A 22,843-nucleotide genomic window follows, 5' to 3' on the forward strand; every position below is an offset into this window, starting at 1 on the left:
TGTTTTAAAAATGGGCAGGATATATATATATATGGGATTTCTAGCTATCAGAAATTAATAAACTATATAACGATAGAAATTCATTTTCTTATTCTTAACTCAAATGAATAATGATGTTTCTGTTAAAGAACCATCTCAACCCAATATTTTAAATTGTTAGGTAAGGTCCTAGGATATGATTTATATTATTCTCTAACACACCCTCTCAAGTGAAAGCCCTTTGAGCTTGAAACTTGTACAGATCCATATTACCTTGTGTTTAATTTTTTTTTATCAAATAAATAGGGATGGTGAGATTCGAACTCGAGACCACTTGGTCATCAAGACTCTAATACTATGTCAAAAAATCATTTCAAACCAATAGTTTAAACTGTTAAGTAAAATTTCAGGATTTATATTAATTTGAAATTTGGTCCTTCCATCTTCTAAGAATTTGGATTCTTTTTATTTTTAGAATTTTGGAGCTGGTGTGAAAAGTAACGAGTGGATTTGGATGTGGGGTCGAAGGAAGCTTGGTTTGGGGCTTTTTCTAGGAATTTGGAAGTGATGAGAGGCGGTTTGAAGAGTGACAAGCGACCACGGGGTCTCCAGTAAGGATTTTCTGACTAACATTTGTCTACTATTTGGAGCTAGAGAGAGAAAAAATATTAAAAATAAATGTTAAATGGTTTTTTTATATATTTTATATTTTTTAAAAAATAAAAATTCATTTCAAACTATCCTAGCTAGATTTAATTTCAATTTATTAAACAAGCTTATGATTTGAGGGGAATGGAGTTAATTTGACTTAATTAATTGTTGGAATAGAAGTAAATAGTCTTGCCTGCCAAAATCTATATCTTTATCTCTCTACCTGTTTAGAGAAAATGCAAGAGATGGATGTTTTTGGTACGTGATTGACCATCATGGTGTTGTCTTTAGTTTTTTTTTTTTTATAATCGAGGATGTTCGGATTAACTTATACACACCATAACAAATTTTTAAATTTATTAAACATCATGAAAATCTAATAAATATATAAGACACTACAAAGATAACATGCATGCATAATAAAGCTCGAACCTAAGTGCAGAAAAAAATAACAATTTCCATCTAACGCTCGGCCACAAACTCAAGTGCCGTTGTCTTTAATTCTTGCTGGACGGCAGACCTGAGTCAACCGATCTTCTCACCACGTCTGGCTCTCTTCTTGCTAACAAAGGCAATCCCATTTCAATTTTCTCTTCAAAAATGGAAGCTCAATCTCCAACCATATTATTTTGATTTTTAAAAAAATAAAAAATAATTAATTTAAAAAACAACACTATACCAAGGTGGTGGTTCACTCAATTCTTCCAATACTCTAGTTTTCAAGAAGGGGCTGTTCACATGAGGATTCATAAGTCTTTGCTTTGCTGAGTCAGATGGATGGTTATTGTGGGGCCAAAGAGGAGGGGAATTAGAGAGAAGATCACGGCCAGGTTGCAACACTTGCTGAGCCAGTACAGGTGACCGGGGCCCACAGGAAAACCCACTTCGAAATTTTAACAATATCATAGGACAATTTCTTATTGATCATGAACAAGTTCAGCATGTGACACGCATAACAACGTATGCTATTGCATCCTAATACCATGAAAAACACCCTTCTTTCTTCTTCTTTTCTTTTCTTTTTGTTAAGCAAAATGAAGCCTATATATATATAAAAGGCGGAATCAACAACCCAGGGGGTCTATTGGAAACAAAAACAACAGAAACAAAAGAGACCAGGCGGGAGAAAACATATAATTAACCCAAAGGCAGGAAGTCCTCCATGGAACGTGCCATCACCCCCCAAATTAAAGACGACACTGGAAGCCATCGTTACAGATAACTATAGTGAGTAGGGATCTGAAGTAGGTAGCCTAGCTAGAGAGCATACTTGAGTTGGCTCATGTCATCAATGGAAGTGCGAGGATGATGAAAAATGATGCGAAACCCAGGCTGATACCAACTTTCTCTAACATTCTCGACGCAAGAGGGAACTTGTCGTTAATCAGCTGTGAAAGAATAAGAGAAACAAAGGTAAGTGCGATACAGATAGCGCGTAAGTATAACTTAAGATAGGGTTTCGTGTGTTGATCAATTTGTTCATATTTGAGATCAATTTGCATAGCTGCACTAAGACAGAAGGCTATGAGTATCTTTGCCCATGGAAAACTAGTCTGGTTAACAGCACTCTCTGTATTGGTTGGCTGAGAAGATGGTTGGAAATTTGGTGGTTGTGGTGTTTCTTGATTGACAGTAAGAGAGAGTACTGGTGGTTGTGTTTCTGGTAACTGCGACTCTTGATTGATATCAGGAGGAGAGACCAGCTGGGACAAAAAAGCTAATGCTGAAACATAAAGCCTTCGTATGATGCCCATGACCATTTTTGTATTTATGTGTTTAGAAGAGGATTGAAGAGGTTTTTATGTGCTTAGAAGAGATCAGACCAAAAGAAAATTAAATTTGGGTTATTTTTTTATATATATAGAGGCAGGGGTTTGTATGTGCCAATGCAAATGTTAGTATAGAGAGGTAATTAAGGTTCTTTATGGGTTTGGAAAAATTATGCCTGGCATTTATAGAGAGGTTGGCGATTTATGCAGGATACTGTGAAGATTCGAGGAAGCAACGATGTATAAAAAAGATCATTGCTTCCTCGAACCTTCCCGCTTATCGCTAAATATATATTAAATTGGAGGCCATTTTTCCTTCCGGTGGGGAGTACCGAGCCTTCTTTAATTACTAGCCGGGGCTTTCTTTCTCCTTTTTTTCTTGGCTCTCAAGATTTTAAGAACTATCGATTTTCATTATGAATCTTCAACACTCTGTTACACAAGATTTTTACTAAATTCAAGTGAAAAAGACTGTGATGTCTAAAACCCCATTTGTTATTAATTGCGTAATGGCATAACTAGAATGTGTTGTATAATTCAAATATAAATTTAGTAACGTGGAAATTCAAATATAAATTTAGTAATGTATAATTCAAATATCATGCTACAAACTCTTCAATAAATCTATTTTTTATTATTTAAAAATATTTGATTATTCTTGACCTATAAACGTGGAAAAAATATTTTTATAATTAAAGTATATGATAAATTCTTCAATATTTTTCAACTCAAACACAACCTATATATATAACAGGTTACATAGGTTAAAGCAAACTAAGAGAAGAACATAACAATTAAGTCACAATATTCAAGTGGTGCTTACTTGTGGCCTTGGAATAGCTGGGTGGAAAAGGCCAAAAGAAAAATGGGAGGTGCTCTTTTTTTATATAATTTTAAAGTAATATTCGTTTAAGCTTTCATATATAATTACAATATCATTAAATATTATTTTTTCCCATCATTTTGATTTTTTCTTATCTTTACATAATCATTTTAATTCTTATTTTTAATATATATATTGTTTACTTTCTCAACAATATTATATAATAAGTGGGAGTTGACAAACTTATAACATATTCAGGGACCAGTTAAAATAATAATAAAAAAAGAAAAATAATTGCACATAAATAATATGTGTCAACGTGTTATGTGTTGGAGGTGATAATGAACTTTGGCGGTGATTATTTTTAAAAATATTTTTAATATAAAATTTATTTTTAATATTGATATATTAAAATAATAAAAATAAAAATAAATTAAATTAAAATAAAAAATAAAAAATTTTAAAAACTTAATTGTAATAAAAAAACATACAGATAATATTTAAAATATTTATCAAAATATTTTTTGTTTAGAAATATATTATAATATTTTTTTATATTTTAAAATATATTTTTAAAAGATATTAATATAAAAAAAAATAAAAAATCTTAAAAAAAAAAGACAACAACCCATAAGATATCTGACAACTTGCTGGTTGACTTATTTTCCCAGCAACAAAATTTCCATCTGCATCTCTTTCCTCCTTTCACTGAGAATCTGAGAATTTGGTTTTCATTTCTCCAAGGTCAGTATCCACTGCTTCTCTCTTACAGTAATTTTGACACAAATCCTAATTTCAAGAAACCCTTTATTTATCTTGTCGTTTTTACAGGGTTTGGCTTACTAAAATGAATCAGGCAGCTGTAATAACTGAAATTGCAGGCATCCTTGAAGAAACATGTCATGCACAAATTTACCTATAGCTCAAACATGGGTTTCTTCCAATTCCCTTAAAAACAACAAAAGAACCTTAAACGTTTTGAATAGTGCTTGTTATGTGAATGATTTAGGGATGCAAGGGTTTCTAAAAGCGTGTATGCGGCATCATCTCGAAGAAGGTCAAGGTGTTGCTGGAAAAGCACTTACGCACCATTGCTCTGTCTCCGATGTTTTTTGCTTGACGTAGCTGATTATCCGTTTGTGGATGATGCTAGGAGTTCTGGGCTTATTGCTGCTTTAGCTATAAAGTTAATGATAAAGCAGGGGTTTTATAGAAGTAATGTTGATTATGTGGTGGAGTTTTTTCTTCCTGCGAATCTGGAAGCTTTGGAAGAGAAGACATTGATGGATGGGATTTCAGCTACTTTGAGGAAATGTTGTGAGAATTCCAGGACTGTTAGAGCACCTGGGTATAGTGTCCAGCCAGTGCATTTGTCTGGCAGTTTGAATTTGAATCAAACGAGTCTGGAGAGGAACCATGAGGATTCAAGTGAAGTTTCGTTTTCCGATTGGAATAACTTTCAGCCTGTTGCTGTTTCTGGGAGCTCTTTGCGGCATTCTGAGCAGGTGTGCCTCTTTTAATTGTGCAATTGTTGTTTAGTATTCTTTCTTGTTGATGAATGGATTGTTCTGTTGATGAACAAATTGAGACTTTTATTTGGATCATGGGGCTTAGTTTTTCTTTGAATACATTTCTGCATACCAATTGATGTGCTGCGTGTATACATCTTCTGTGATTACTAAACTTGTTGTGAGCAGTTGAAAATGTTTTGGTGCGTACAATTTAGTTTCTCAGCTTAGGTTTACCCCAATTATTGATTTAAGAAGTCTGAGTTTGATATGCGAATCTTGTTTCTTTATGTCCGTTTCCCATACCTCTATGTATATTAGATGGTATGAAAGCCCTGCCTTGCTGTTAGGGTTAAATTTCTAATGAAATGGACATGTTTACTAAATCCGCTACTTTATATTAGGTCTTAATTGTCCATAGATAATTATAAGTATACAACAATCTAGGTAGGTTAATAAGTATACAACAATCTAGGTTGGTTCTATCTAGGAAGGCTGTAAGAAAAACTGGGATAATGTGTATGGGCAGCTAGGTTGTCATCTAATTCTACCCTATTTGTTACCCATGGAAAATCTGCAGATTATGGCGTATGTTGCCTCACATGGAAATACTTAACTTGTCCTACTGTACCTATATGCATCATGCTATTATTAATTATTCTTTGGAGTTCATTTAAAAAAGAAAAAAACATCATAAAAGGTTTATCCAGTTTCAGCAATTTAAAAAAAACATCATAAGAAGTTCATTTTAAAAAAACTCATTCACAAAAACAATTTATCCAGTTTCAGCAACCTCATCCTCGATTGAAAAAACAAACATATATTTGAGCGACCATGACTCCCTTCTTCATGGCCTCAACCATGCCAGTTTCTATTTCTCTATCATTTACCACAGCTCTTTTTTGCCTCTCTCACTATTTCCCTCACCTGCTTTTCTTTTGTCTCTCCCTCTCTTCAAAAGAACTCCCATAACATTTTTTTTAACAATATTAATTAATAATAAATGTTTTTATAATTCTTTTTATTAGAGTTTTTTAAAATAATCTTAAAGTAATATTCGTTTAAGCTTTCATTTATTACAATATCATTAAGTATTATTTATTCTTCCATCATTTTGATTTTTTATTATCTTTAATATTTTACCTCTAGCTCTAACGTGGGTTTCTTCAAATTCCCTTAAAAACAACAAAAGAACATTAAACGTTGTGAATAGTGCTTGTTATTTGAATGATTTAGTGATGCAAGGGTTCCTCAAGGCGTGAAATATCAAAGAGAATAAGAAATTTTTATTTTGGGTCAACAATCGATTTTTGATGTATTGTTTATTCAAATTAAGACAGAAAAATGTCACTTAAAACAAGCATATGTAATCAGTTAACAACCCCCTTGGGAAAGCATTTTTGGCATGCCGGAAGCACTGCTATGCCCACAAAAGCGCTGTTGCTGCGGGTTTGTTGATTTGGCTTAAAAACGCTTTGTATAAAGACTGCAGCTCTATAATAATATCAACACTTGATTGAAAGGGAAAGCTACTGTAGCGCGTAAAGAAACTAGAATTTCACAAATCGTTTTGGTGCTTACAGAAATGGACTCTCCTGTAAGTCAAAAGATTGATGGATTGTGCTGAGGCAGTTGCAGATGGTGATCTCAAACTTACAGATTTTCTTTTTGAGGAAATGGAAGTTCTGGCTGCTAAGGAAACTAGAAAAGTAACAAAAATATTTGTCAGCTGCTTTGCTGAAGCTCTGGCTCGGCGAGCCTATGGAGTACTTCCCCGAAATCCTGTTCAATTACTTCCCTCCTTAATTGTGAAATACCAATGTTGTCCTTTTCAATTTCTCGTCACCGACTTCCACTTCGGTGGCCTCATCAGTAGAAAGAAAGCAGTCCACTGCGTTGTCTTTTACATCATGGAAGGCAGCTGGGAATATGGGATTCTGTTAAGAGAGTGTGAGCGCGCCCCCGTACCAGTATTCTGGTTAACTAGTATCGGACCAAATCCAGGTCAAGACAGCTACCCTCTTTTGTACAAATTCTGGTTGTGACAGTCATCATGTGCAGCTGAGGTTTGAAGCAATCGTGGGGCAGAGAAAGCAGGCAGATTTGCTTCAGCCAGCGAAGAAGTAGTAGAACTCTAGTACTTCATCTTCTCTGAGACCTCAATTTCTATACTGTTTGCCTGAGGAAAAGGACTGCACATCATTAATATCACTCTCAACATGCAGAAAGATCACTATCTTAAAACCCTGCTCTACTCCAATGCAGATTTTTCCAGCACAGGACAACATTAGACATGCAATGGGTAGAACAATACTACAAACCTTTCACTTGAGGCTCAGGATCAATGGAGATGCGATGGTGGTGAAAAATGCAAAGGTGGCAAGAGAGTTTGCAATTTTCTCAAATACTTTGGATATATCATGAAACCTATTTTTAATTAATTGTGAAACAAGAAGAGAACAAAAGGTGAGTAGTATGGCAAAAGAAAGCAAGAAGAAGGGAACAGAGAGTTTGGAATGTTGAGGATTTTCGTATTGGAGAGCCTTTTGAATTGCTGCTTCAAACAGAATTCCATGATTATGTTGAGTCATTCTAGAGTGAACTGCTTAACAATGACCATATTGATTTGTTGAGGATTGATGGCAGGGGAAGGTATTTGTGGTGTTAGAGGTGGTAATTGTAGCTCTACCTCCATAGTAGAATGAGGTTGAAGAGCCTGTGATTGTGCTGTTGGTAACAATATCTCTGTGTCGACAGCTGTGAAATGTAAGGGTTGCGTTTCTTGGGTTTGAGATAATTCTTGATTATAAATGGTAACAGAGGGCTGTGCCTGAGATTCTGGTAACTGAGATTCAAGGTCGATGACAGGAGAAGGCGGCGGTGCATGTGATGGATGGGCGGTGCATGTGATGAAGTGATGATTGCAACATTTCTGAGGCTATGTTATCAAAATGCAGAGGTTGGTTTCCTTGGTTTTGGGATGTTTGGATAGTGGTAAGAGGGGCTTGTGGATATGGCTCCGACTCCCGGTCGAAGGCAAGATAACGAGGTGGGGTGCTTGATGAATGTGGGGGTAGTAGGTATCTTAAGTCTTCCCCAACCCAGGATCAAGAAAGATGTAACAGAGAGAAAAAAATTCCTGGATGCTTTTAGTAATGTCCATGTTTGTATGAGTTGATTTAAATCTTTTGATGAGCTGCATTTATATATGCATGAAGTGGTGTGGCAAGCAAGTAAGGACAGCATACAGAGGGCCTACCTGCCATTGGCTCGCAGGAACAAAGCAATTCATTCATCAATAAAGAAAGAAACAAGGAAATGAGGGGCTGATGAATCACAAAGAGTTATATAAGCTAACAAAGAAAGTAAAAGAGATCATCATGTATTCTGTTTATCCATCCACAGAGCCACCGGATCTTAATTTGGTGCTTACAGACATGGACTCTCCTCTTGTCAACAAATTGATGGGTTGTGCCCAAGGCAGTTTCCGATGGCAATCTCAAACCTGCAGATTTTCTTTTTGAGGAAATTGAAGGTCTGCATGCTGCCGAAACCAGTGAAGTAACAAAAAAAGTTGTCCGCTGCTTTGCTGAAGCTCTAGCTAGGAGAGTCCATGGATTGCATCCCAGTAATCCTATTCCATTACTTCCTTCTATAGAAATGCAAAACCACCCCAATGCCAAAGAAAACCCCCTTCACTTATTTGCTACCACCGCCACCAACTACGACATGCTTGAAACCTTAATTATTGGACGATCAAAACCAATCCACTTCGTTGTCTTCTCCATGATCCTAAGCAGCAGGAACTGGAGGTGTTGGATTCGGATATCATTTTTATTGCTCAAAATCACTCCGGTTGACCAGTATCAGACAAAATCTGTCACAACACGATGGTCATCTGCAACAGTACATATGCCAGCAGCTTATCACTCCACTTTCTCAAGAGTATGGCATCGATTTCCAATAAGAAGTGTTTGCCAATTCTGTAGCTGAGATAGTAGAGGCTGTGCTCAATCTCAAAACAAGTAGTAAGGATGAGACTATCACTGTAATGAGTGTTTGAACTCCACAAATTACTTGCTTATCAACCAGTTACTACCACAGTGTTTTTCGAGCATCAGAGCAATATGATACTGTCCCGGGAATAAAGCTGTTCTCAGAGATGCATTTGAGGCGGCAGATTAGTAATGTGGTTGCAAGTGAGGGCATTGATCGGTTTGAGAGACATCAGGCGTTCTTTCACGGGCAAGAACGGCTATCTCAAGTTGGGTCCCGCTCAACTCAGTGATGGTCGAATTAGTTGAAAAACCGTCTCTTGTCCAGATTCATTATAGTTGAAAACAATGGCTTTACTATGTTACGCTTTCTCAATCGTCCTTCAGCAGTTGTGTCAGTTTGGAAACCTGTTAATCCAAGTCAATTCAATGATGGCTGTCATTAATTATCTCTTCATTTCATTCTCAACCTGTCATCCAAGTCAATTCAATGATTTTCATCCATGTATATTCATATTCTAAAGAGTGCATAGTTCCTTAAATGTTCTAGGAGGTGCGGAAGTACTTGCTTTCTCCTTTTACAGAAAAGGAAACAATAAGAAATATCAGATGGATGTCTCGCAAGATGACTGGGTACGTTGGTGCACAGAAATCATGCTTTCAAAAGAATTACATGGTTTATGATGAAGTCTCATAGTTATGTAACTTTCAATCTTATAGCAATGTTGCTGGACACATTTCCAGTCTTATTTTCGAGTTACTGAGGAAGAGATCGGAGAAGTCTCCGACTCATTTTCAGAAATATCAGATGGATGTCTCGCAAGATGACTGGGTACGTTGGTGCACAGAAATCATGCTTTCAAAAGAATTACATGGTTTATGATGAAGTCTCATAGTTATGTAACTTTCAATCTTATAGCAATGTTGCTGGACACATTTCCAGTCTTATTTTCGAGTTACTGAGGAAGAGATCGGAGAAGTCTCCGACTCATTTTCAAGTTGGATAACTGTAAGGAGCTTAGAACTTGCCATTTTCTACTTTGCTTATTCTTAAATGTTTTGAGCAATTTCACTCTCGCCAGAGTTTCTTTCTTTCTGGGAAATGGAGTGGGACAAATGCTCTCTCCCTTAAAAATTGAAGAGATAGTAGGCGCATTAAGGGTATCCTACTCAGCCATATTAATCTTTGTAGGTTTTGCTTCAAATCAGACTATTCAGTTTAAGACTTTCCTGTCATTTTCATTATTTAGCTGCTCATGCCAGTGTGTGTAGAAGGTTATTGGATCCTCATTTGTGTAGACATAGAGAAACAATGAAGTTGCTATATGCTATGCTTTGTATTCAATGAAGTTGCAACAATGATATATCCCAGGGAAGACTGTGTACGAGGGAATTGGAGAAAGATGTTAGTGATTTATATTCGGTGGAGTGGACGTACGATTGGTGATGCACCTCTATGAGAGATGTATGCACACAAACAAATATTAAATTTAGAATTATTTCAAATTAACATACACAAGATGACAACCCTCACAAGCTCTCTCTCTAACTCTTTTTATTTTCTTGATCCCTCCACACATCTAAATAATCAGGTTACATGCCTATTTATATGAAAATGGAACACTTAAAAATGCCATTGCTTGTATCGCTTCTTCTTTTTCTTTATTTTCAACTATTACTGCACCTCCTTCATTAATGGCTATTCCATTCTTCGATATTGGTGGCTGCCTCCTTCTATGACAGTGGCAACCACCCACTTCTAGAAATTATGGGCTGAAGCAAAGCATAACAGCAAATGTCTCAAGATTGAACAATAAAGGAACGAAAATTATCAACACAGAAAATAAAATGATCAAAAGAGGAGGGGAATAGAGTTAATTTGACTTAATTAATTGTTGCAATAGAAGGAAATAGTCTTGCCACGTGGCAGATGAGTGATCGCCTGACAAAAGGATTTCTGGGTCTGATTGCGCCTGAATGTCGGGATCCTCATGGCCACGTGGCAATAAAGTAATGCTTGCTCTTGTCTGTTTAGAGAGAAAGACATGGATGCTTTTGGCATGTGATTGCCCTCGCGAGCGTTGTCCCATGGGGGCGTTGATTGACGCCAGACCTGAGTCAACTCGTCTCACCACTTCTAGCTCTCTTCTTGCTAACAAAGACAATCCCATTTCAATTCTCTCTTCAAAATGGAAGCTCAATAATATTCTCCAACCATATTATTTATGAGATTATATGTACTTTAATTACTAACCAAATATGATGATTCCATTCATGCCCGGTAAGCAGACATTTACAGTTAAAATTCATTCATTCAAAATCGCACTATCATGAGATTTAGGAAGGTTTGATGGGCACCCATATATATATATATATATATATAGGCAGCCATATTAAAATTTCTTCACTATAAAATTAACTATAAAATTAATTAGTATAAATCTATGTAAATTTTAAGTTCGGCCGTAACCTAATTTTGATTTTTTAAATAATGAAAAATAACAAAAATTAAAAAAAATATTTGACGTATTTACATCATTTTCAATGTCTTTTTAAAAGAATTTAAATTTAAAAATTACTTTCAACCCTTTTAATTTCTAATGCGTTGATTTTAAATTTATTGTTCATTTTTTCCATTGAATTGGTATTTATATTGTTTTTTTAAATATTAAAATACAAAAAAAATTGAAAAAAATATATAATGAGAAATTAAAAGTGAAAAGACAAAAATAAAATTAAAAAGGGGTAAGTTTAGGTCAATTGCGAACCAAATAATTGAGGGGAAGAAGAGAAAAATTATAGACACTCGAAAAGGAATCTGTTAAAAAAAAAAAAACCAAGATCGTTCCCACATTCTCTCCAAAAAAAAAAAAAAAAAGAACAAACAAAAACACCACCCAAACTGTCAACTAGCCTACCACACCCATATAAGCCCAACCGTCACCATCCTTACGAAAGCCCCTCTCTCGACTGCAAGAAAAACTGCTGCACAGCCCACAACACCTACAGACGCCACACAACTGACACTGAGAGCCCCTGACAGCTGCTGCCTCTTCTTACTTCAAACTACTGTCTCTTTGGAGTTGAAGGTTTAACTGTTTTTAATTTGAGTTGTTTTTATTTTAAATTAATTTTTTTATATTGTTTTAATGTGACGAGATGAAAAATAAAAAAATATTATTTTAATTTTTTAAAATAAAAAATAATTTAATAAATAACCTCCACAGAGATTCTTAAAAAAAATGCCTTAAGCAGCCGACACCCTGTACCAAGGTGGCGGTTCCCTCCATCCTTCCAATACTCTAGATTCCAAAAATGGGCTGTTCACATTAGGATTCATAAGTCTTTGTTTTGCAAAGTCAGGTGCATGGTTTTTCTACAGAAAGCCGAGATTGTCGGGCCAGAGAAGATCACGGCCGGTTGCAACTTGCAACGAGGAGACAGTACAGGAACCGGGGCCCACGGTTGCATCAGCAGGATAAACAAACACGTGTAGGTTTACTAAGGTTTCGCTACTTCATGTGGTCTTCCTTAGGTTGTATAATTCTGAATGCTACTTGTAGGTTGACTTCCCCTGGAGTGGTTTTTTATATAATTCTTCAGAGCCGCTGTGTCCCTCTTTTCATAATAATAATAATAATAATAATAATAAAACAGAGAGAGGAATTTTAAGCAACAATAAAGGAGAGTTTAATAATGAAGGAAAACCCACTTCGAAATTTTAACAATATCAGAGGACAATTTCTTATTGATCATGAACAAGTTCAGCACGTGACATGCATAACAACGTATAATGCTATTGCATCCTAATACCATGAAAAACACCCTTCTTTCTTCTTCTTTTCTTCTTTTCTTTTCTTTTTGTTAAGCAAAATGAAGCCTATATATACAAGGCGGAATCAACAACCCAGGGGGTCTATTGGAAACAAAAACAACAGAAACAAAGGAGACCAGGTGGGAGATAACATATAACCCAAAGGCAGGAAGTCCTCCATGGAACGTGCCATCATCCTCCAAAAGACGACACGTACTGGAAGCCATAGTACAGATCACTCACAGCATAGTGAGTAAGGGTCTGAAGTGGGTAGCCTAGCTAGAGAGAGCACACTTGAGTTGGCTCATGTTAATGGAAGTGCGAGGATGATGAAAAATGATGCGAAACCCAGGCTGATACCAACTTTCTCTAACATTCTCGACGCAAGAGGGAACTTGTCGTGAATCAGCTGTGAAAGAATAAGAGAAACAAAGGTAAGTGCGATACAGACAGCGCGTAAGTATAACTTAAGAAAGGGTTTCGTGTGTTGATCAATTTGTTCATATGTAAGATCATTTTGCATAGCTGTACTAAGACAGAAGGCTATGAGTATCTTTGCCCATGGAAAACGCTGGTTGACAGCACTCTCTGTATTGGTTGGCTGGTGGTTGGTTGTAAAGGAATGTTGTTGTTGCGGCGGCGGTGTTTGGAGGTTGATGGAAGCAAGAGAGAGTTCTGGTGGTAATGTTGCTGGTAACTGTGACTCCAAATCAGTAGCGTGAGAAGAAGGTTGTGAATTTGGTGGTTGTGGTGCTTCTTGATTGACAGTAAGAGAGAGTGCTGGTGGTTGTGTTTCTGCAGGTAAATGCAACTCTGGATTGATAGCCGGATCAGAAGAGACCAGCTGGGACAAAAAAGCTATTGCTGAGACATAGAGCCTTCGTATGATGCCCATGACCATTTTTGTATATATGTGTTTAGAAGAGGATTGAAGAGGTTTTTGTGTGCTTAGAAGAGATCAGACCAAAAGAAAATGTGGGCTATGTTTTTTATTTATATGGAGGCAGGGGTTTGTATGTGACAATGCAAATGTTAGTATAGAGAGGTAATGTTCTGTATGGGTTTGAAAAATGATGCCTGCATTTATAGAGAGGTTGGCTATTTATGTACGAAAGGTACCCTTTTTTTTTAATAGAAATTTCGATCAGTTGTGCTTTGCTAAGATTCCCATCACTAGTTACACTGTTTGCGTGTAGATCGAGTCTGCCCTAACCTCGAAATTTCGTGTGATACGCTTAGAGATGATTTGTGAAGTGAAGTGACCCACGAATATGATTGTATACGCTTAGAGATGGTTTAAAAAGTGAGAAAAAATTTGGCAAATTTGGATGCCCAACATTCAAACTTGGGTTTTAAGGTGGCATTGATGTGCCGAGAGGATTTTGGTAATTCGTGTCTTTCCATAAGTTTTTTTTTTTATTAAAATATTTTTTTTATTTTTTAATAACAAAAATTAAAACCATAAAAAATCATCTAAAAATACTTTTTTTTATAAGCAACAATTAATAAGCTGAAATAGTACAAGGAGCTACCAAATTTGACTAATATGTTTAGATGTTAGTAAAATAAAAATAGAAAATAGAAAAAAGGAAAAGGTTTCTGTGGGTGCAAAAGAAGTGGAAGCTATTACATCAGCTTTGGGGTACGTGTAATATTGGTAGTTCATGAAGCAAGTGGATCAGAGGTGCAGTCTTATCATATACATATACAAAATATTCTCCTTGCATTCGTGGCTCCTTCAAGTCAAGTACTCATGTATGCAAAATGATAAAGAGTCGGTACTCTGTGACTCGCAGGGGTACGTACCCTTCAACTTGACCAACTTGCGGCCTTACAAGTTGATGGATTGTAATTTCTCAGCAATATTACATGATAAGTGGGACTCACTCATAACAGATTTAGAGATCAAATTAAGTAGTAAAAACAGAAGGAGAAATATTGCGCGTTAATAACATGTCCCGGCGTATGTATTGGAGGTGGTGATTTATACATACAAAGAGAAGCTATATACGCTGCAAGATATGTGAGCATAATATATATTTCTTGTATATGACTCATTGTAATTAAGAGATGCATGGATAATGTTTTATTACATTTCAATTTCAATTTCCTAAACGCTCACTCTCAAAAAATCCCCTTTTCTTGACCTGATCCTCTGATTTAACTTCATTAGTGTTTATAATATATATATATATATACAGAGAAAACAAGTCTAGTCTGGCTTAATTTCACACTCAAATGAAAAAGAATTATGAACTCAGTCCTTATAGTTTACCAAACAAGTTATTTCCTCCTTAACCATCCTCAACTCAGTGGCTTCTTCTTTCCAGAAATATCCTCTTACCTCGTCAACTTCTCTCATATTATTCTCGTTTCTATTTTCCAGCCCTCAGGAAAAAAAGAGAGAGAGAGATTTGTGATTGTGACTCGTGATTGTGGCAGATTTATGACTGTGATTGTGACAGATTTGTGATTGTTTTGTAGGAGTTTTTAGAATTAGGGTTTTTTTGCGGCGGATTCTAAATCTTTTGTGGGCTTTTGTCTTCTTAGAGGCCACGAGAAAATAATAGATTATTTCGGTGGGCTTGGCTTAAATTAATATGATCTGATCGAGCTAAAAACTTTAGCCCGACAAGAAAAAGAAAAATACATGATTTCAATTTTATAATACTATAAATTATATACATTTTTCTCGGGAAATTTTATGGTGATAGTGAAATACTATTGGTTATTTTATGAATTAATTTTTTTTAAAAAAAAAATTTACAGTGATAGTATCATATTATTAATTATTCTTTAGAGTATATTTTAAAGAAAAAAAGATATCATAAAGAGTAGAAAAAATATAAAATTTATAACCTACAATAAATAATAAAAATATCTCCATTTTTTTTAATTTTTTTAAATGAACTCATAAAATAAAAAAACTAACTTTTTATGATTGAATTTTATATATAATTAGGATAATTAGATTATAAACCTCAATCACAAAAACAATTTACCCAAACTCAGCAACCTCATCCATAACTCACTTCTTCTTGGATTTCCTCAACCACGCCAGCTTCTTTTTCTCTATCATTTAACACAGCACTTTTTTGCCTCTCATTGTTTCCCTCACCCGCCTTTGTCTCTCTATTACAAAGAACTCCCATAACATTTTTTTTAAACAATATTAAGCAATAACAAATATTTTTATAATTCTTTTTATTAGATTTTTTTATATAATTTTATAGTAATATTCGTTTAAGCTTTCATATATTACAATATCATTAAATATTATTTATTCTTCCATCATTTTGATTTTTCATTATCTTTAACTTATTCTATAATCATTTTAATTCTTATTTTTAATATATATTTTTTAATTTCTCAACAATATTATATGACAAGTGAGGGTTGACAAACTTATAACATGAAATGATGATGATTTTTACAAAAAATAAAAACATGAAATTACAATGTTTTTTTATAAAAAATAACAATTTTTTTAAAAAAAACAGATCCGATTAAGTCTCATTAAAATCAATCAAATCTATCAAATTTAACTAAATTAATTCTCAACCTAGTTTGAAATCAAATCTAACTTAAGTTAGATGAATAAATTTTTCAATAAACACATAGAATTATCGGTTCAGATTTAATATACATGGTTTACAGACCAACCATGCCATTGATCCATCTTTAAGCTAGGTTGTTTGTTTTTTACCGAATAAATTAATATAGTGTCTGTGATTGATCTTGATGATGATTATTTTTTAAAATATTTTTAATTTAAAATTTATTTTTATCATTGGTATGTTAAAATAATAAAATAATATTAAAAATAAGATTTTTTAAAAATATTTTTTAACTGTGATAACAAAATAATATTTAAAATTATAATAGTATTTACTTTTCATATTATTTTTTTAGAAATATATTATAATAATATTTTTTAAATTTATTAAAAAAAACTTAATTGTAAAAAATAAAAAATCTTCAAAAAATAAATAAAAAAAATACAACAACCCATAACAAATCTGCCAACTTGCTGGTTGACTTATTTGCCCAGCAACCAAATTTCCATCTGCATCTCTTTCTTCTTTTCACTGAGAATCTGAGAATTTGGTTTTCATTTCTCCAAGGTCAGTATCGGCTGCTTCTCTCTTACAGTAATTTTGACACAAATCTTAATTTCAAGAAACCCTTTATTTATCTTGTCTTTTTTACAGGGTTTGGCTTACTAAAATGAATCAGTCAGCTGTTATAGCTGAAATTGCAGACATCCTTGAAGAAACATGTTATGCACATAATTTACCTATAGCTCTAACATGGGTTTCTTCCAATCCCCTTAAAAACAACAAAAGAACCTTAAACGTTGTGAATAGCGCTTGTTATGTGAATGATTTAGGGATGCAAGGGTTTCTAAAGGCGTGTATAGGGCATCATCTCGAAGAAGGTCAAGGTGTTGCTGGAAAAGCACTTAAATCGACGCACCATTGCTCTGTCTCCGATGTTTGTTTGCTTGACGTAGCTGATTATCCGTTTGTGGATGATGCTAAGAGTTCTGGGCTTCGTGCTGCTTTAGCTATAAAGTTAATGATAAAGCAGGGGTTTTATAGAAGTAATGTTGATTATGTGGTGGAGTTTTTTCTTCCTGCGAATCTGGAAGCTTTGGAAGAGAAGACATTGATGGATGGGATTTCAGCTACTTTGAGGAAATGTTGTGAGAATTCCAAGACTGTTAGAGCACCTGGGTATAGTGTCCAGCCAGTGCATTTGTCTGGCAGTTTGAATTTGAATCAAAGGAGTCTGGAGAGGAACCATGAGGATTCAAGTGAAGCTTCGTTTTCCGATTGGAATAACTTTCAGCCTGTTGCTGTTTCTGGGAGCTCTTTGCGGCATTGTGAGCAGGTGTGCTTCTTTTAATTGTGGAATTGTTGTTTAGTATTCTTTCTTGTTGATGAATGGATTGTTCTGTTGATGAACAAATTGAGACTTTTATTTGGATCTTGGGGCTTAGTTTTTCTTTGAATTTATTTCTGCATACCAATTGATGTGCTGCGTGTATACATCTTCTGTGATTCCTAAACTTGTTATGAGCAGTTGAAAATGTTTTGGTGCGTACAATTTAGTTTATCAGCTTAGGTTTACCCCAATTATTGATTTAAGAAGTCCGAGTTTGATATGCAAATCTTGTTTCTTTATGTCCGTTTCCCATACCTCTATGTATATTAGATGGGATGAAAGCCCTGCCTTGCTGTTAGGGTTAAATTTCTAATGAAATGGACATGTTTACTAAATCCGCTACTTTATAGTAGGTCTTAATTGTCCATAGATAATTATAAGTATACAACAATCTAGGTAGGTTAATAAGTATACAACAATCTAGGTTGGTTCTATCTAGGAAGACTGTAAGAAAAACTGGGATAATGTGTATGGCCAGCTAGGTTGTCATCTAATTCTACCCTATTTGTTACCCATTGAAAATCTGCAGATTATGGCGTATGATGCTTCACATGGAAATACTTAACTTGTCCTACCGTACCTATATGCATGAGACTGTAAATGCAAGAATATCTTGTGCATTACATATTTTCTATTGAGTTTGATGGGCCTCTAAGATGCTCTGTTGCTTGGCTATTTCTTTATAGGAAGTTGGAGAACAAAATGCTGCAGTTGAACCTGTGCAAGATGTTGACAGTCAGTTGGCAGTGGTGAATGGTTCCCAACCAACCAATGGCAATGCTAAACGAAGAAGGATATCTGAAGTTTGGACAGCCTTCGATAAAGTTCTAGAAAATGGTTCAGTATGGGCTATATGTAGAGTTTGTAAAAAGAGGTATCCTGGAGAAAGTAAAAAGGGGACTTCAAATCTGCATAAACATATGAAAAAATGTTTCAGAGATAGGGTGAGAGACACAGGACAGCAGCCTTCACCATTTGTTGATAGAAGTAATTTAATGTCTAGTATGATTGGCAGCAATTGCATGTTTAACCAAGAAAGGAGTCGTATGGACATTGCAAGAATGGTTATTAAGCACGGATATCCTTTGAATATAGTTGAACATGAGTTTTTTGAGATTTTTGTCAGCAATTTGCAGCCAATGTTTGAATTCTATTCACAAGACACTGTTGAGGTTGATGTTCTTGGTGTTTACAAAGAAGAGAAAGAAAAACTTAGCAAATCTTTGGATAATCTATCTCGCCTCTTTAGTTTGACTATTGATTTGCAGTCATATGAAGACAGAAAGGTGACATACTGTTGCTTGACCCTTCATTTTATTGATGATGGATGGGAGCTGAAGAAGAAGATTCTTGCTTTCAAGAATCTAGCTTACAATTGTTACGCAGGGAATCTGTATGAAGTTATTAGAATTGTGCTTCGAGAGTGGAACATTGATAAGAATGTGCAATTCATCTCCACAAAACTTATTCCTCCAAATGAACAGATGGTTGGAGAACTAAAAAGTAAGCTTTCTGATGAAGTCTTGCCTCACAGTGGAGATTTGTTCTATACATCTTGCCATGCACAAGTTCTTAGCCTTCTTGTTCAAGACGGATTTGGTGAGATAAGGAGAGTTCTTTATAAGATAAGGCAATCTATTGAATACTTCAATGCAACACCCATTCAGAGACAGAACTTCTGTGAAGTAATTAATCGATTGAAAGTACAAGATAGCACTATGATTTCTCAAGATGTTCCTACAAGATGGGAAACCACTTTTCTCATGCTTGAACGTGCACTGGAATTACGGGATGTCTTTACTCACCTGGAGCAGGTTGATGATGACTATACAGTGAAACTGTCCACAGAGGAATGGGAAATGGCAACTGTCATGTGTGAGTGCTTGAAAGTGTTCCACAAGTCCATATCCAATTTTTCAACAAGCTTAGATGTATATTTTGAGAATATTTGTCAAATTTATAAGAATTTGCACAAATGGGAAAAGAGTGAACATATGTATATCAAGTCGATGGCAAATAGAGTGAAGGTGAAATTTGATGAGTACTGGAGTGAAAATAGTTTGACTTTTGGAATATTAGCAGTTCTTGACCCTCGCTATAAATATGATTTGGTGGAGTATGGGTACGAGCAAATCTACAACAGTGACGCTGAGTTACACTTGTGGAGATTTCGTCATGATCTTAAACGTGTGTACAGTAAATATGCAAGTGGCTCCAACTCTCTGGAGTCATCTGCTCCGACCACTGCTGATATGAGTTGTTCTTCATATAATCCTAACTCTGGTGATAAGTTATGTGGATTTAAACAGTGGCAAAAACGTAAATATGATTCCAATATGGGAGACTCCCAAAAGTCTGAACTCGACCAATATTTACAAGAACCCTCGGTTAGTTTGGGTATGGATGCTGACATATTAGTTTGGTGGCGTGCCAATGCTCTAAAATTTCCAACACTAGTGAAAATGGCTCGTGATTTCTTAGCAATTCCATTATCAGCTATTTTATCGAAGTCAAACTTTATTGATGAAATCATGAAAATGAATCCAGCCATCAGTGGCCTGAACCCTGAGATTGTGGAGGCTTTAGTATGTGGACAGGACTGGCTGGAAAGCCCTAAGAGGAGGTAAATTCTTATTTTCATAAATATCTTGTTGGGATCCTTATAGTCTCCACTGTATGCCACTTTTATCTCTGGTTCCTTTTGCCCCCTATCTAGTTCATTCTGTTGTAAGCTGAAATGGATAAAATTTTCCATAGAAATGGTGTTTTGGAGGATCTATGGAAAAAGAAAACTAAAACTCCTAAGCAATTTCCTTTGAGTTGTTTTGGAATATCCAATTCCTGTGAGAAGTGGTAATTTTAAATGCTTCCCACTGTTATGAGAATTCAGATTACTCATTGAACCATTTTTCAAGCTAGAAGTGGTAATTTTAATTTCTTTTTCTAGGAGATATTCCAGTGTCTATATTACTATTCAAAAGTTTCTCTTTTTCTCTCTCGTTTTAACAGCACCCAAGGGAAGAGAAATATAAAATCAAAGAATTATAATCTTCTTTTGTTGATGCATGCTTATTTCTTCTTTTCCCATTTCTTTTAATGGCCAAAGATCGGGAGGATATTATTGTTTGAGACGTAATCTGATGAAGCTGCTATCCACGTTCCATCTTTTGTTTCCGGTCAAGTTTTCCCTTGTGCTCCTATTCAGCTGCACATCATTGGCAAACTTTTGTGTCTGCAGAAGTTGAAAAAATAAAATAAAAAAAAGCAATGAAATTTGAAAGTTATGCTTCCACTAGTTAAAATCTGAAAGGTCTAAAGCTAGCAGCACGTTTACCTTGATATCATTTTCGTAGAGAGTATCAATAGTCTATAAATTGCAGGTATGTTCCTGTTTGTTTATTTCATATGTGAGAATTCTTGTGATTCCAATATGTGCCATTATGGCTCACCCCCTCCCCTCTCACCCCCTTGAATCATATAGTTGATATTGTTTGTTAACTTGCATTTTTTTCAATTGTACCTGCTAATTTTATTTTATTTTTATATTAATTTTCCAATAACTCTAGACTCACCCGGAGTGAGGATGGTGTGCTGGAGATGGAATGGAATCAAACTCCTCTTCATCATCATCATCCAAATCTCCTCCCTCATCCACATTCGTCGGATCACAATCAAGCAGCTCCAATTAATTCAGAGGAGCACCAATCTTTTCTCAAGTCCAGACTTGATCTCAGTAGCAGTGCTGTGGCCTTGTCTAGGTTATACTATATTAATATTTATTTAAATTACAGTCATTTAATGATGAGAAGCATATGTTTAATTAAGGACTGTTTTTTTCTTTTTGCAGGAATGGATCGTATCTGTAGTATCATCACTAGAAGGTGAAGTCCCTTCCCATTTCTGATTTCACCAACTGTTATCGTTACTGATGGCGAATCTGCTGTTGCTGCCATGGACATCCGAGGAAGTACCTGTGGTGTCTCTTTTAATTCATGTATAGTATATTGTATATAAATACTACATCAGTTTGGTCTTCTATGACCAACTAGGTCAATGAATAATGTTTGTTGTCAACTCCATGGCATCAGGACTGTTAGTTTAATATGTTGCGTAGTTTTTCGGTTGGTTTTACATGATATTATTATATTTATATAAATATATTTTTATTATTAATAAAAACTTGATTTATCTTTAATATTCATATAATATAAGATTAATAAATCTAGGATAAAAATAAAGTTCATGGGATAAAAATATTTTACAAAGAAAATTATAGCCATAAAAACTGGTATATATTATGTTATTTGTTTTATAAAAGGAAGCGATTGTTCTTATAAGTTGATGTTATCTAAAACTAATATGGAGGTGTTTGTTATAAGACATTGCATCGAACTAACTTGTAAGAGAATTTCATATGAAGTGATCACTCGTGTCTATGGAAATGCTTGCATGATGGTTGTGCAAGTAATCCTTAGACTTGAGATCACTAAGTCATCTTATATAGATACTGTTATGCTTTAAATTTGTTACATGTTATTTTAATTGAGGTAATAAAATAGAAGACATTAAATATAATATAAACTATATAAAGTTATTTGAGTGCTTAAAAGATGATTCATTATCCTAGGTGAATTAGAAAAAATGTTCAATCAATTCATAAATAGTATTGATCGAGAAATTCTTGGTCAGGATAGAATGAGATTTGAAAAGAGTTTCAAATCTTATTCAAACTATCAATGACCATTATATAGAGAATAAACATGATTTAACATGACATATATATTTCATGCTTTAATGTTAAATTGAAATATTATTAATGAAAAAATATTAATTACACCGAGAAACTGGTCATTGAAAATTAAAGTTAATTTATTAATGACTTTTTAAATATTTAGAGGATCATGACGTGTTGTTAGGTGATGTACTTGATATTCAAATATAAATTAATCAATTGTTTAATTAATAATAAATTAAATTATTTAATTCTATTTAAATAGAATTATAATTTATATTTGAGTCAACATATTAGAAACCTAATGAGTTACACACATTAAGAACTATTAGTTAGGAATTAAACCTGAATGATTTAATTAAGTATAATTTGATTAAAATATACATTAAAAATTAAAGACTAAATTATAATTAATACAAGAACTATATTTCTTGATCTAGAAAAATCAAGTGAGGACTTGATTGGGATAATTTCTAAAATTATTTTAAATTAATATATGAATATCATTCGAGAAGCAAATTGATTTTTTTATTAATTTATAGGGTTTTTTTAAGTGTTATATATATATAACTATGCCTTTTTCTTTTTGAAGTGATAAATAATTGTTTGTTAAAAAAAAACTACG

General features: G+C 34.4%; 1 protein-coding gene across 3 annotated transcripts; it reads left to right on the plus strand.

The window, feature by feature from the left end:
* The first annotated feature begins 3,872 nt into the window (after positions 1–3,872).
* LOC18106439 (zinc finger BED domain-containing protein RICESLEEPER 2) lies at positions 3,873–21,560 on the plus strand. Of its 3 annotated transcripts, none has more exons than XM_052448423.1 (5): positions 3,873–3,966; positions 16,751–17,432; positions 18,173–20,109; positions 21,053–21,244; positions 21,334–21,560. In XM_052448423.1, exons 2-5 carry the CDS (start codon positions 16,767–16,769, stop codon positions 21,350–21,352), a joined length of 2,814 nt encoding a protein of 937 aa, XP_052304383.1. In that variant the 5' UTR covers positions 3,873–3,966; positions 16,751–16,766; the 3' UTR covers positions 21,353–21,560. The 3 variants fall into 3 exon arrangements, with proteins under 3 accessions (XP_052304383.1, XP_024444166.1, XP_006372364.2); XM_006372302.3 differs by lacking the exon at positions 3,873–3,966 and adding an exon at positions 16,559–16,663; XM_024588398.2 differs by lacking the exons at positions 3,873–3,966; positions 16,751–17,432 and adding an exon at positions 4,185–4,727.
* Positions 21,561–22,843: the final 1,283 nt, after the last annotated feature.

Source organism: Populus trichocarpa, chromosome 17, assembly GCF_000002775.5.
Source record: "Populus trichocarpa isolate Nisqually-1 chromosome 17, P.trichocarpa_v4.1, whole genome shotgun sequence".
In the NCBI taxonomy this organism is placed as follows: Eukaryota; Viridiplantae; Streptophyta; class Magnoliopsida; order Malpighiales; family Salicaceae; genus Populus; species Populus trichocarpa.

What these genes read in the sequence shown, in the direction of transcription:
- LOC18106439 (XM_052448423.1), top strand. Translation starts at nt 16,767, where the DNA reads ATGAATCAGTCAGCTGTTATAGCTGAAATTGCAGACATCCTTGAAGAA. An exon ending in CTTTGCGGCATTGTGAGCAG is followed by an intron (nt 17,433 to 18,172) that starts GTGTGCTTCTTT and finishes ATTTCTTTATAG; the next exon opens with GAAGTTGGAGAACAAAATGC. An exon ending in CTGGAAAGCCCTAAGAGGAG is followed by an intron (nt 20,110 to 21,052) that starts GTAAATTCTTAT and finishes CAATAACTCTAG; the next exon opens with ACTCACCCGGAGTGAGGATG.